The 13,218-nt window shown below is 43.4% G+C and overlaps 2 protein-coding genes and 1 non-coding gene across 3 annotated transcripts; 2 read left to right on the top strand and 1 right to left on the bottom strand.

The window, feature by feature from the left end:
* Positions 1-249: 249 nt before the first annotated feature.
* Trnak-cuu (transfer RNA lysine (anticodon CUU)) lies at positions 250-322 on the bottom strand. Its single transcript has one exon. It is a non-coding gene; the product is annotated as a tRNA-Lys (tRNA).
* A 1,208-nt stretch (positions 323-1,530) lies between these two features.
* On the top strand, positions 1,531-3,109 carry LOC128715918 (probable cytochrome P450 6a23). Its single transcript, XM_053810840.1, has 2 exons — positions 1,531-2,614; positions 2,694-3,109. Exons 1-2 carry the CDS (start codon positions 1,531-1,533, stop codon positions 3,107-3,109), a joined length of 1,500 nt encoding a protein of 499 aa, XP_053666815.1.
* A 1,497-nt stretch (positions 3,110-4,606) lies between these two features.
* On the top strand, positions 4,607-8,122 carry LOC128711129 (uncharacterized). The gene is made up of 5 exons (XM_053805993.1): positions 4,607-5,687; positions 5,764-6,177; positions 6,473-6,477; positions 6,555-7,635; positions 7,698-8,122. The coding sequence occupies exons 1-5, from the start codon at positions 4,607-4,609 to the stop codon at positions 8,120-8,122; spliced, it is 3,006 nt and encodes a 1,001-aa protein (XP_053661968.1).
* Positions 8,123-13,218: the final 5,096 nt, after the last annotated feature.

Genomic DNA, 13,218 nt, shown 5'->3' with positions numbered 1-13,218 from the left:
GTGGGGAGATCTGCTCCAATACAGACGCATAGTCGCGATGAATAATCGTGAGCAAGCGAAATATTATCACTGCGATGCTGAGAGCAGTGATCAGCACAGAGGAATGATTAAAAGAGTGTAAAACAGAAATCATTCAGATGTAATTCAGTGCAATAGGGTGATGATGCAATTTAAATGATTTGCTCTCATTGCGACGAATTTTAGTTGCGCCAGTTTAAAGAAGAGAAGCAAACAAAATACATATGAGAGCGCCCAACGTGGGGCTCGAACCCACGACCCTGAGATTAAGAGTCTCATGCTCTACCGACTGAGCTAGCCGGGCAGTTGTGAAAAGCAGCGGAAATTTATTCACACGACAGACACCTATTAACACGCATGGGAGGTTTCCGCGCGCACTCGTGTGGTGACGCATGAGTGCGCCGGCGCGAAACGCAGCAAAACTAAACATAAACCTTTACGATGCGTGATTATGTTGTGTTGTAGCGATTGTTTCTCTCAAAATCAAAATTGATAATTTTATTCTTGCGCCCCTCTGCTGACGTTAACTCATTATGTTTTAGTTCGAACTTTCGGATCATTTGAACATTGGAACGAAAGTTCTTTCGATTTGTGACATATTTTCTACAGAAATGAGGTGTTTTTAGCGAAAAGTTGTAAAAAATCCCGTATTACTGGGAAATTAAAGACTTTTCTTATTTTTTTTTAAGAAAAAATTTTAAGACAAGAATTTTAAAAGCCTATCTACCAATAAACCAAACAATAATCCGTAGCAAACCGCCCTGACATGATGAGAAAAAATATTATTTATTTGAAGTTCTATAAGAATTATCTAACCGTATCTGCTATCAATGTGTTCGTGACTGTAAGCATACGCATTTTTATCGAACAAAACGGTTAACGTTTCCTACATGTGTTGTGCATACAATTTGTTGTTCTTTTTGCACAAACCGGTTTGCCCCCCACCCCATGCAGCCAAATCTATCGCCCCAACACAAATTTTGTTTGTTTTGTTTACGCATTGTTTGGCACATTCCAATTTTCAAACCTCCCTACCACTTTACTCACCCACATGTGACTTTTTTCGATTCATTGCCGCAGATTATGCTTATGTCATTGTGTCTCCCCGTGTCTTTCCCGTGTCTCACTATCTTGAGCGTTCTTCTTAGGTTTCCCATCGGCCAGCTTATCATTCAGCTTTTTTGTTGTAGAAAACAACACTCATCACACCCACGGAATACACCTCGTGGGGCCCCTTGGTGGGCATGCTTCCTTCACAATGTACACACGCGTACATTTATCTGCAACCACGATTGTAGCTAAATAGTCAACTCATCCTGACACACACGGAATGGAACGAACGCGCAGAAATGGGCGATAAGATTTGGGTGCTAGAGATATCAATTCACACGCAAGACGCAATCTGTATTGGCGTCTGTAATTTCGCCTATAAAGCGAACCGTTAAGGGACGACTCAGTCATCAGTTTACGGTGGACACTCTAATCAATCGAACGTGTCGAAGTCTGGTGAAAATGTTGAGCTTGTTTGATTTTGCTTTCCTGGTGGCGGCCCTAGCCGCCGGGTTGTACTACTATCTCGAAAGGAAACGATCCTACTGGAAGGAACGTGGCGTGCCTGGCCCAGAGGGAGAACTGTTGTTGGGAAATTTCGGCAAAGTCGGCACGAAGGAACACATTACGGTGCCGATGAAGAAAATCTACGATGAACATAAAGGAAAACATCCGTTCGCTGGTATCTACCAGTTTGTGAAACCGGTTGCACTGATCACCGACCTGGAGCTGTTGAAGTGTGTGTTCGTGAAGGACTTCCAGTACTTCCACGATCGTGGTACTTTCTATAACGAGCGTGATGATCCACTGTCAGCGCATCTGTTCAATCTGGAGGGACAAAAGTGGCGCTCGCTGCGCAACAAACTCTCGCCAACGTTCACGTCCGGCAAGATGAAGATGATGTTCCCTACGATTGTGACGGCCGGTAAGCAGTTTAAGGACTTTATGGAAGAGACAGTGGAGCGGGAGAATGTGTTCGAGCTGAAAGATTTGCTGGCCCGTTTCACGACGGACGTGATCGGGATGTGTGCGTTCGGTATCGAGTGCAACAGTATGCGCAACCCGGATGCGGAGTTCCGTGCGATGGGAAGGAAGATCTTTGAGATCTCGCCGGGTACCTTCAAGACAATGCTGATGAACGGCATGCCGTCCCTGGCGAAGATGCTGCGCATGAAGCAAACCGACACGGATGTGTCGGACTTCTTCATGAACGCCGTACGGGACACGATCAACTACCGTGTTACCAACAAGGTGAAGCGTAACGATTTCGTGGACCTACTAATCACGATGATGAGCAAGGATGAATCAAAGTCTGCCGATGATTCGCTGACGTTCAACGAAATTGCCGCCCAAGCGTTTGTGTTCTTCCTGGCCGGTTTCGAAACGTCGTCTACGTTGCTCACCTGGACATTGTACGAGCTGGCGCTGAACGCTGAAATACAGGAGAAGGGTCGTCAGTGTGTGCGGGAAGTGCTGAAGAAACACAATGGCGAAATGTCCTACGATGCCGTCGTCGACATGAAGTACCTTGATCAGATCCTCAATGGTATGTTTTGATCACTTTGCCTGCGTCTCATCTGCAGTTGGTTCAAAGAACTCACCTTCAATTTGTCATCTCTTTCCAGAATCACTTCGCAAATACCCACCGGTTCCCGTTCACTTCCGCGTTGCATCCAAAGACTATCAGGTGCCCGGTACTAAATCAGTGCTGGAGGCCGGTACAGCTGTTATGGTTCCTGTGCACGCCATCCATCACGATCCGGCAGTATTTCCCGAACCAGAACGGTACGATCCGGAGCGTTTCAGCCCGGAACAGGAAGCCAAACGGCACCCATACGCCTGGACCCCGTTCGGCGAGGGACCGAGGATATGTGTGGGGCTACGTTTCGGCATGATGCAGGCGCGTATTGGGCTGGCTTACCTGCTGGATGGGTTCCAGTTCGCACCGAGCTCGAAAACTACCATCCCGATGGAACTTTCTACGGCGAGCTTCATTATGGCACCGAAGGGAGGACTGTGGCTGAAGGTGGATAAGATATAAGATATTCTAGTCACTTAGGCTTTAAGATCTGCTTAGAAATAGGGCTAGGTGTTATCTGTTGAATGAGATTACTAAATATATATGACGGTTTTAAATTAATACCAACAATCGATCACAGTGACATTTGATGACTTGTTTGTAACCGTTTTAATCTTCAGGGCATTACAAGCATTACGGCAGGTATCTGACAGACTATTTAGGTGACAATAATCACACTGTAATCAGATAACAACTTTAAACTGGCGCAGTGTCCAATGATTCGAGAGTAATGTTTATGATATGATACGGTTCCATGAATGCTTACTCATTTGAGGTGCGTTTTAGCACTCGGTCTCCAGACCATAGGCTGGGATTTCTTTAGAATAATAGGGTAATTCGTTAATGAAATGGCATTGAGGCTATAATACTTTTTCGGTAGTATAGGAAAATCCATACGGATACTATCTACATTCTTGATTCATATAGATCTTGAATACATGACGTATCAGGCGTCAGAGACTCGATAATTCTACAATATTTGGACAAGTCTATAATAGATGTAGTAAATGAATGTTTGTTCTTTAAATTCTCTTGTTGTTTATTATTTTCACTAGAGAATCACAGCTTCTGTTAAGTAAAATGGTTAATATTCTTAATTTCAAAAACACAATCCGTACTATTTGGCAAGGAGTAATCGTCCCCGTACGCAGGACTGTATATCCTATGCTGTGGGCTATGGGTAAATAAAGTCAAGGGATACTAGATGTGACAGTCGAAAGCTGTTCTGTCAAAAAAAAAAGAAGTAGGTTCGTCTGCCTGTGGAGCTTGACAGTGTGACACTGTTAAGCGTGACTCATATGTGACGTTTATCAAGTGGAAACTTTGTTACCAACTCGTTCGCTCCAGCGAAAACATTAACCAAATGTATTGTTTGGGCCAACAATATGTTGAAAGAAGCTAAAGTCAGATTTCTCTCAATACAAGTTCTCTCAAACAACACCAAACATAATAAATCTTAACGCTCAACAAATAATAAGAATTATACTTTTATGGTTTATATTTGAATTTTGCTGAAGCTGCACCATCTTCCAGCTATTTTATCTCATGCTCACTATCACTCTGCTCTAGATTGCTGTTGTTTTCTGCGATTTGCATTGTCATGGTGAATGGTGGCACTCCAATCCAGAACCATACTCTCCGCATTTACTCCGTTTACTCTAGCGTAAGTCTCGCGCAAATAAAACCGGTTGAGCATGGCACGCGATAACAAATCATGCCGATCACGGCGGAGCGAGAGTGTAGGACCCAAGAGATGCGCTATAAAGTGGCCACCAATTGGATGAGTGTCTATCAGTCGAGAGACAACTGTCACCGGGGTCGGATGATCGTTCGGTAGTGTACGTTTGTAGTAGTGATGCAATAAAAAATAACGAAAAGGGGAACGATAATTAGATTTCCGGTTATTGTAACAGAGTGTAAGTTCAACGCAACGAAACGCTAAAACCAAACCCGGCCATCATGGAGCCGCTGGACATTTTGATCTCGGTAGTGATGGTTTGTTTCGGGGTGTATTTGCTGATCGACAAGCGATTCCAGTACTGGACCAATCGTAATGTTCCTCAAGCAAAGCCGGAATTAGTGTATGGTAATGTTCGCGAGGTTAGCCGAACGATCCACCTGGCGGACAAGTTTCGGGAGATTTACAACGAGCTGAAAGGCAGACATCCGTTGGTGGGGGTCTATCTGTTTTTCAAACCGGTGGCACTGATTACTGATCTGGAGCTGTTGAAGTGTGTGTTTGTGAAGGATTTCCAGTACTTTCACGATCGGGGCACGTACTACAACGAGAAGCATGACCCACTGACGGCTCATCTCTTCAATATTGAGGGCCAGAAATGGAAAAACCTACGAAACAAGCTCTCGCCAACATTTACGTCCGGCAAGATGAAGATGATGTTCTCTACGATCATTGCGGCTGGAAAGCAGTTTAAGGACTTCATGGATGATACCGTTCAGGAGCAGGTTGACTTTGAACTTAAGGATGTAATGGCCCGATTCACGACGGATGTGATTGGGATGTGTGCGTTCGGTATCGAGTGTAACAGTATGCGTGATCCGGATGCGGAGTTCCGTGTGATGGGAAGGAAAATTTTTGCCCGCCCGCGTGGAAGAGTAAAGAGTTTGGTGATCAACTCGCTGCCACGACTTGCCAAGCTGATTGGATTGCGTACCCTTGATCCGGATGTGTCGGACTTTTTCATGAAGGCTGTGCGAGATACGATCAAATACCGGGTGGAGAACAATGTGCAGCGCAATGATTTTATGGACATTCTTATCCGGATGCGCAGTGATAAGGAGACGAAGTCGGACGACGGTACGTTGACGTATAATGAAATTGCTGCCCAAGCTTTTGTGTTCTTTTTGGCCGGATTCGAAACATCTTCCACCTTGTTGACGTTTACGCTGTATGAGCTAGCGTTGAATCAGGAGGTACAAGATAAAGGAAGACGGTCTGTGAAGGAGGTACTGGAGCGGCACAACGGAGAACTGACGTACGACGCTGTCATGGAGATGCACTACTTGGACCAGATTCTGAAAGGTAACTATAAGACTTTAATTCACACGTGTAAACAATTCTAGGGAGTTTATTAATCAAACGTTTTGATATCACTCAGAGAGCCTTCGGAAGTATCCACCAGTGCCGGTACATTTCCGAGTAACTTCCAAGGAGTATCAAGTGCCCGGTACTAAAACGGTACTCGAAGCAGGAACATCCGTCATGGTGCCCGTGTACGCAATACACCGTGATCCGGAACATTTCCCCGATCCGGAACGTTTCGATCCGGATCGGTTTACACCGGAACAGGAAGCGAATCGTCATCCGTACGCCTGGACACCGTTCGGCGAGGGTCCGAGAATTTGTGTGGGTCTGCGGTTCGGCATGATGCAGGCACGGATCGGATTGGCCTACTTGCTGACTGGATTCCGATTTACACCGAGCTCCAAGACTATGGTGCCGATGAAGCTAGACATCAAGAGTTTCATCTTGTCGCCTCAGGGTGGGTTGTGGTTGAAGGTGGAAAAACTAAGTACATGAGCATATAACGTATAGTAAGTAATTTTCTACTAGCAGCAGATGTTGGAGACAATATTTTTTTAAGAAAAGTTGCCATAAATACCGATCTGCATAGATAACTAATAAACATAATTATTATCAATCACGTTCAATTTCCATGCCTTCTTTATTGCGACGTAAAACATACTGTACTGCACTGTTCTGTTTATCTGTAAGCAGATAGCTATTCAAGCTGATAACGAAACCCTTAAAAGATGTTCTTTAGCGAACTACAAAGAGTCTCAGTTAGATTAAACCCTCCTCAGTAGGGAAAGTGCTTTTGATAGTGATAGATGTCGTGATAATACTCCTGTGAAACGTGTTCAATTGTTGCATCATAAACTGATCAAGATGGGATTCACGGATATTGCAATTACTTTCGGAATGCTGTGCATAATAGTGTATTTGATACTCGTTCGAAGATTTCTGTACTGGAAAGAGCGTAATGTACCGCAGTTAAAGCCGGAACTGCTATTTGGTGATGTGCGAGAGGTGAACAAAATTTATCACATCGGAGAAAAGTTTCGTCAGCTGTACAACGAGCTGAAAGGAAAGCATCCGTTTGGTGGGATATACATGTTCACCAAACCAGTTGCGTTAATCACCGATCTGGAGCTGTTGAAGTGTGTGTTTGTGAAGGATTTCCAGTACTTCCACGATCGGGGCACGTACTACAACGAAAAACATGATCCACTGTCAGCGCATCTGTTCAATCTGGAGGGTCAGAAGTGGAAACATTTACGCAACAAGATCTCCCCAACGTTCACGTCCGGCAAGATGAAGATGATGTTTCCAGCGATCGTGGCTGCTGGGAAGCAATTTAAGGACTTTATGGAGGACACTATCCGAGGGCATGAGGAACTGGAGCTAAAGGATGTTTTGGCTCGCTATACGACGGATGTGATTGGGGTGTGTGCGTTCGGTATCGAGTGCAACAGTATGCGTGATCCGGACGCAGAGTTCCGTGCGATGGGAAGGAAAATCTTTACCCGTCCTCGTGGCAAGTTACAGCTGTTGCTCATGAATGCATTTCCTAGTGTGGCTAAACTGGTGGGCATAAAGGTGATAGTTCCTGAGGTGTCGGACTTTTTCACGAACGTTGTGAAGGACACGATCAAGTATCGGGTAGAGAACAATGTGCAGCGCAGTGATTTTATGGACATTCTGATCCGAATGCGCAGTGATAAGGACACGAAGTCGGACGACGGTACGTTGACATTTAATGAAATTGCTGCCCAAGCTTTTGTGTTCTTTTTGGCCGGATTTGAAACGTCTTCGTCATTGATGGCATTTACGTTGTACGAGCTGGCGTTGAATCAAGAGATACAACAGAAAACCCGAAAATGTGTGAAGGATGTTCTTGAGCGACACGGTGGAGAACTGACGTACGAAGCGGCAATGGAGATGGAATATTTGGACCGAGTATTGAAAGGTTAGAAACACAATTACACTTTATTGGAGAGCCTTACATTATTAATTTTCGGTATTTTACAGAGTGTCTTCGGAAGTATCCTCCAATATCGGTACATTTTCGTATAACGGCCAAGGATTATCTAGTACCGGGAACAAACTCAATCTTAGAAGCTGGAACGTCCGTCATGATTCCCGTGCTTGGCATTCACCATGATTCGGAACATTTCCCCGATCCGGAACGTTTCGATCCGGATCGGTTTACACCGGAACAGGAAGCTAAACGACACCCATACGCCTGGACACCGTTCGGTGAGGGTCCGAGAATTTGTGTGGGACTACGATTTGGATTGATGCAGACACGCATTGGATTGGTACACCTTCTCACGGGTTTTCGTTTTTCTTGCTGCTCCAAAACTCCAATTCCGATGAAATTTGACCTTAAGAATGCTATTTTATCACCGAAAGCTGGTATGTGGCTGAAGATGGAGAGACTCGCTGAAGTTTAGCATTAGCTTTTTAGATTCCATTAGTATTTTGAGGATTCTCTAATGCTGTGGATAAAACTTTCACTATGGTGGAAACAGCTCGGTTTCGGTGTCGGTGCGAATATCCGCTAATGTTGCTCACTGTACAATAAACCTATCTCGGAAAAGTTATAACATAACATTGATTAGACGATTCCGATGCATGAAGCAAACACACGAATAGAACATTCAATTACCGTTGTTGCATTAACGTTGGTGCAATTTTGCAGATGACTTTGCACTGGTGGACTATTGGAAAGAAGCAACACCCCAACGAGAACAGCACAGATTAACAACAATGGTTTTGCCATTTTGACCTTATGACTATTTTGATTAAGCGAACAGTTCTGCGGCGAATCGTTGCGTGTTCTAGCATTATATACTCGTTGTACAATTCGCTTGAAATTACATTTTACTGACAAAGCTCGTGATGGAAATCTGTTTACGAGTTTAACAATAAAAATGTTAGTGTGGGTGGTGGAAAACACACAAAAAACAGTCCAAAAAGTAATAACGAAAAAATAAAAATAATTACAAAATGACAGCATTCAAATCGCACTGAAAAGGCAAAAAAAACTGTAGAAAATTTAAATAACGGAACAAAAACGATCAGGCGTTTCAACAATTCAAACGTTTCATGTGAAATATTTCAAGCTGGGGAGTTTGTTACAGGGCTTGTACTAACACGACTACACGATTATGCACGACTATAAAAATAATAAACTTTACTTTTACGTCACTGAGCGCATTCGATGGTGCCTGTATTAACCAGTGTATTTTCTTTCTTCTACCGATAATTTTGCATTATGCGACATACCTTAATCAGTGGCTTGTAAGTACATATAAAGCATCGGTTGGGGTTCCTCGCTGCTCTTAAAAAATATTGCTTAAAAATTGTGACTAGGTCAGCGGCTAACGCAACAAATGGCGAACCCATTTGAAGCTGAGGAATTTATACTGACGACATAAATGAAATGTGTTGCTAATGATTTTATTATTGCGATGACAACATTTTGTAGTGTACTGTTTTGTTTATCTCGCGCGCGTTAACAGATGTCAAGCAGATAGGTACTTAAACTGATAACAACACCGTTAACAGAAGTTCATTAGCGAACTGAAAAGTGTCGCGTATAGATTAAGACTTCTTCAACAGTAAAAGTGTTTTCCTAAGTGACATACGTTAGATAATTTTCCTGCGACACGTGTTCAATTGTTGCATCATATGATATGCGATAAGGAATACCAAAACAGCAATTCCGATGAAATTTGACCTTAACAATGTTATTCTATCATCGAAAGGTGCTATATGGCTAAATATGAAGAAGCTTCTTAAAGGCCATAGCATCTCTTGTCGTATGTCAGGTTTGTTGATTTACCTCGGTTGGTCGTTTAATTCTGCAACCAGGATGAAAGGGTTGTTGATTAAGATACTCGTTACACAATTTGCTTGAAATTACGAATCTGACGAAGAGCAGCATAGAAATCTATTTACAGGTTTAAGAATAGAAACGACGTAATTGACAGAATGACGGTCCGTAAAATAGTAACGTTGTAATGAGAGCATTAAAATCGCTCTGCAAAGGCAGCAAAAACTGTTCCTAATTCAAACAGAGTAACAAAAACGACCAGGCGCATTCGTTTCAGCAATTCAAATGTTTCACGTGAAATATTTCAAGCTGGGAAATTATTACAGGGTTGGCCATAATAATGTGGCACAGAATAATGTGCGGTTAGAAAAATATAGTCGATTCCCGAAATATGAGGATAATGCGTTCCAGTGAAATTCGCGTATCTCGAGTTTCCTCTAAAACATCGTTTATGTGTTGTTGTTAAAGGATCGAATACTTATTTACACGTTACTAGGCAAAATCAAGATTGATAATTATGCGTTTATTTAAAGAATTTTAATATTTTGCATGAAAATTATTTTTATAATAGTGAAATTTAATGTATTTTTACGATTATTTCAAATTTGCGAATCAATATTGAATTATGTATACAAAACTCCGCAAAATGTCAAACTTTTAAAATCCGCATACGTCGAGAACATCGCAACTCGGGTATTGACTGTATAACATTTTATTTTTGAATCTAGCATTCGTTAAATGAATAAATATTCTTAAAATCAGTCATTCCTCTTACAACGAGTTCAAATTGTTCCAAAGGTTCATTCGTTGTATGAAGTATTAGTTGTGGTGGAGATTCTTTCCATGGAAATTTATTTATAATTAAATTGCAAACTCTTTCTCCCAGCATATTTTTTTTATTCTGATAAAGTGAAAAAAATAATTTGTACGATGTTAAAAAAGACTACACACCCTTATTTATCGATATAAAAGCCTGGTCAGAGTTGTTTTAAATCCGGTAATCAGCTGCAAGAAAAGTAGTTCCAGAAAAACAAGCACTCCGGTTGTAAGAAGTTCATGTAGTAATACATTAACGTTATGCAGGACGAATTAAAGCACCTGAAATTAGTATTCTTTGTATTCAATCGACTTAAATTAATGTTTTTCAAACACACTCCCATCAATATTCATTGAACAATGTGTGATTGATGCTACATCAGTTTTTTTTATTTGTCGGTATAACGCCCGGGTCCGGATCCGGATCACGTAAACTAACTTAATATACGTTAATACTTTACCGAATAGTAATTCTTCTCTAGTTGCAAATTAATATTTTCTTAACATAAAATGATCGGCACAGGAACGAACTAGAGTAGTCGAAAAGTCGAGGCGACAAGAGATATTTATAGAATTGAACCTATTTGTCACAGTCGAACCCATCGTTACTACATGATTCTATAAGGGAGGAACATACCATCTGACAGTCACGCAGTGAAGTAAGAATATCAAATCGATCTCCTGCCGGCAGCACACAAAACACACCGGTTGGCAAACAATACGCTGATTTGCCACCTACACGGCACATGGCCGACATACTCAAACTCGCAAGAAACTACGGCCGGAAAGAAAAACATGAGCGAGAAAATTAAAGAAAAACATCTGCATGATGCTCCGGAAGCGCAGGACACACGCTGTCGGATGCAGGAAACGGATGTGCGCCCGTTAAGGTGAAGGTGAAAGTGAAACTCAAAATGAAGAAAATTTCCATGTAGGCTCCGAGTTGTGGTGCCCCAACTGCGGGTGTGTGTGTGTGCGTGCGTATGTTGTATGTGAAGTTTTCGCTCGGTGGGTGGGACAGGAGGTTACATACACCCCACCGGGACGCGCCTGTAGCTTTTAGTATAATTTCATAAAAATAACACCGTCACGCTTGTGGGTACGCACCGTACGCGTCGGGTATGGTTGGCCTCTCCGCTTCGCAATGCTCTGTACTGCTGTACCCAATCGGTTTCGAGGTTTGTAATAATCAGAGCCAAACCGGGTATAAAACACCCCCGAGCGTATGCAACCCCGGCTGCGTGTTGAGGTTAGGTTTTATTTTGCCTTTCCAAAAACTTTACAACCCACCACCACCACCACCAGCTGGGTTTTCATTTTTTTTCCCTGCAAAGGGATGGGTGGATGGGTGGGTGTGTGATCGTATGTGTGAAGGTAGCGGAACAAATGATGCTGTGATGGGTTCGGGTCGATCGTAAATTCTACACCAGCAGCATAAGTATATTATTAACCAGCTCGTAAGCGAATAACGCCACGGCAACTGCTGTGCCCGACCCCATTTCTCAGGGGTTGGATATTGCGTGCGTCTCCATCGCATTAGCAACGCGGTTGCTACGGGCAACGACAGCTGATTATCCGTCGTATGCCCGATTCGAGCAGTCGAAAGTGCACGAAAAGCTTCCCGGGAAAAGCTTTTCCGTACCGAACCGATTGGGGCGAAACTTTTCGCCCCTTCGTGCAGCATCCCAACATGGGGGGGATGGAAGGAACGCAGCGAAGCGAACGGGCGTCCGAAAGCTGTTCGGTTTCGCAGCATCATCAGCCTTGCGGTGGAGCAAGATTCGTCCTTGCCAGTCAGTCGTGCAGCAGGATACGCGTGTGAAGCACACAACACACACACTGTGCCCCAGTTTGGTTCACGCGCTCAAGTCCGGCTAAGGTGAGGTGTTTGCGCGCGCGTGTGCGGAATATTCCACGCGTTACTGGTACGTGCGGCTGTATGTGTGTGCGTTGGTATGTGTGATTCGTGCTTCTAATTGGCGCTGCAGTTTAGTGGGTAGGGACACTCGATCGAAGTGTGCCAGTGGGCCAGTGAGTCATGAGAGCGTGATGTGATCGATGTGAAAGTGAAAGGATCTCAAACGGAAACCGTTGCACCAGTGCAGATGTCCTGCAGCATAAAACATGCTTTTAGGGTATGAATGTGTGTGTGTGTCTGTGTGTATCTGTACATAAAGAAGTGATTAAGGCATAATTAAATTAGCCAAACAAGACAGTTGCTGTCTCGAGCGAAAGTTCCAAATCGAGTAAGGCAAACGATTTCGAGGAAGCAACATTTTAAATGTTGCTGATCGAACCAGCTGGAAGCAACCTTCAAACCTCATTCCAACGCTATCGCGACACAGAACAGAGGACCAAACGTCTTACGGCGCACTGTTTGCCTACGGCTAACCTTAATTTTCGTACAAGCGTGCCAGCCAAAAGTTTGAATTCAATTACACAGACGGCTTATTACAAAATTCGCGTGCTTAAGTGCGACGACTACACGCGCGAGTGATTTGTGCTCTTGTGTGTTATGTATGTGTGCATGTGTGTGTGTGATGCGTACGCGTGATCTATCGAAATTGGTGAGGCGTGTGTCTGATTTGTTGCGACGGCTTTAAAATTCCGCAACGGAGGCAACGCAAAGTGGTTGTGCGTTTGGTTCGAAAAGGCAAATGGTGCGGTGTTTATGTGTAGTGTAAATACATCCCTAGTTCCTTAAGCTAGTTGTATCAGTTTTTGGTGGCGCTTCCGCCAAGCAATTTTCTCGTTCCAACGGCTCACAGTTCGCAAACGCTTTGCGCTTTTCGTCAATTAACGTTTGATCGTGCTTTCGGGTTGAGGCTGAAATTTCATCGAAATAATTAATTTCCTTCGCTACGGTTCTAGGGAAAAAGGGTCTTCACTTAACCA

The sequence above is a fragment of the Anopheles marshallii genome, chromosome 3 (assembly GCF_943734725.1).
Source record: "Anopheles marshallii chromosome 3, idAnoMarsDA_429_01, whole genome shotgun sequence".
NCBI classification, from domain to species: domain Eukaryota; kingdom Metazoa; phylum Arthropoda; class Insecta; order Diptera; family Culicidae; genus Anopheles; species Anopheles marshallii.
The sequence above is the reverse complement of the archived record's forward strand: the minus strand, read 5'-3'. Positions and strand labels throughout refer to the sequence as shown.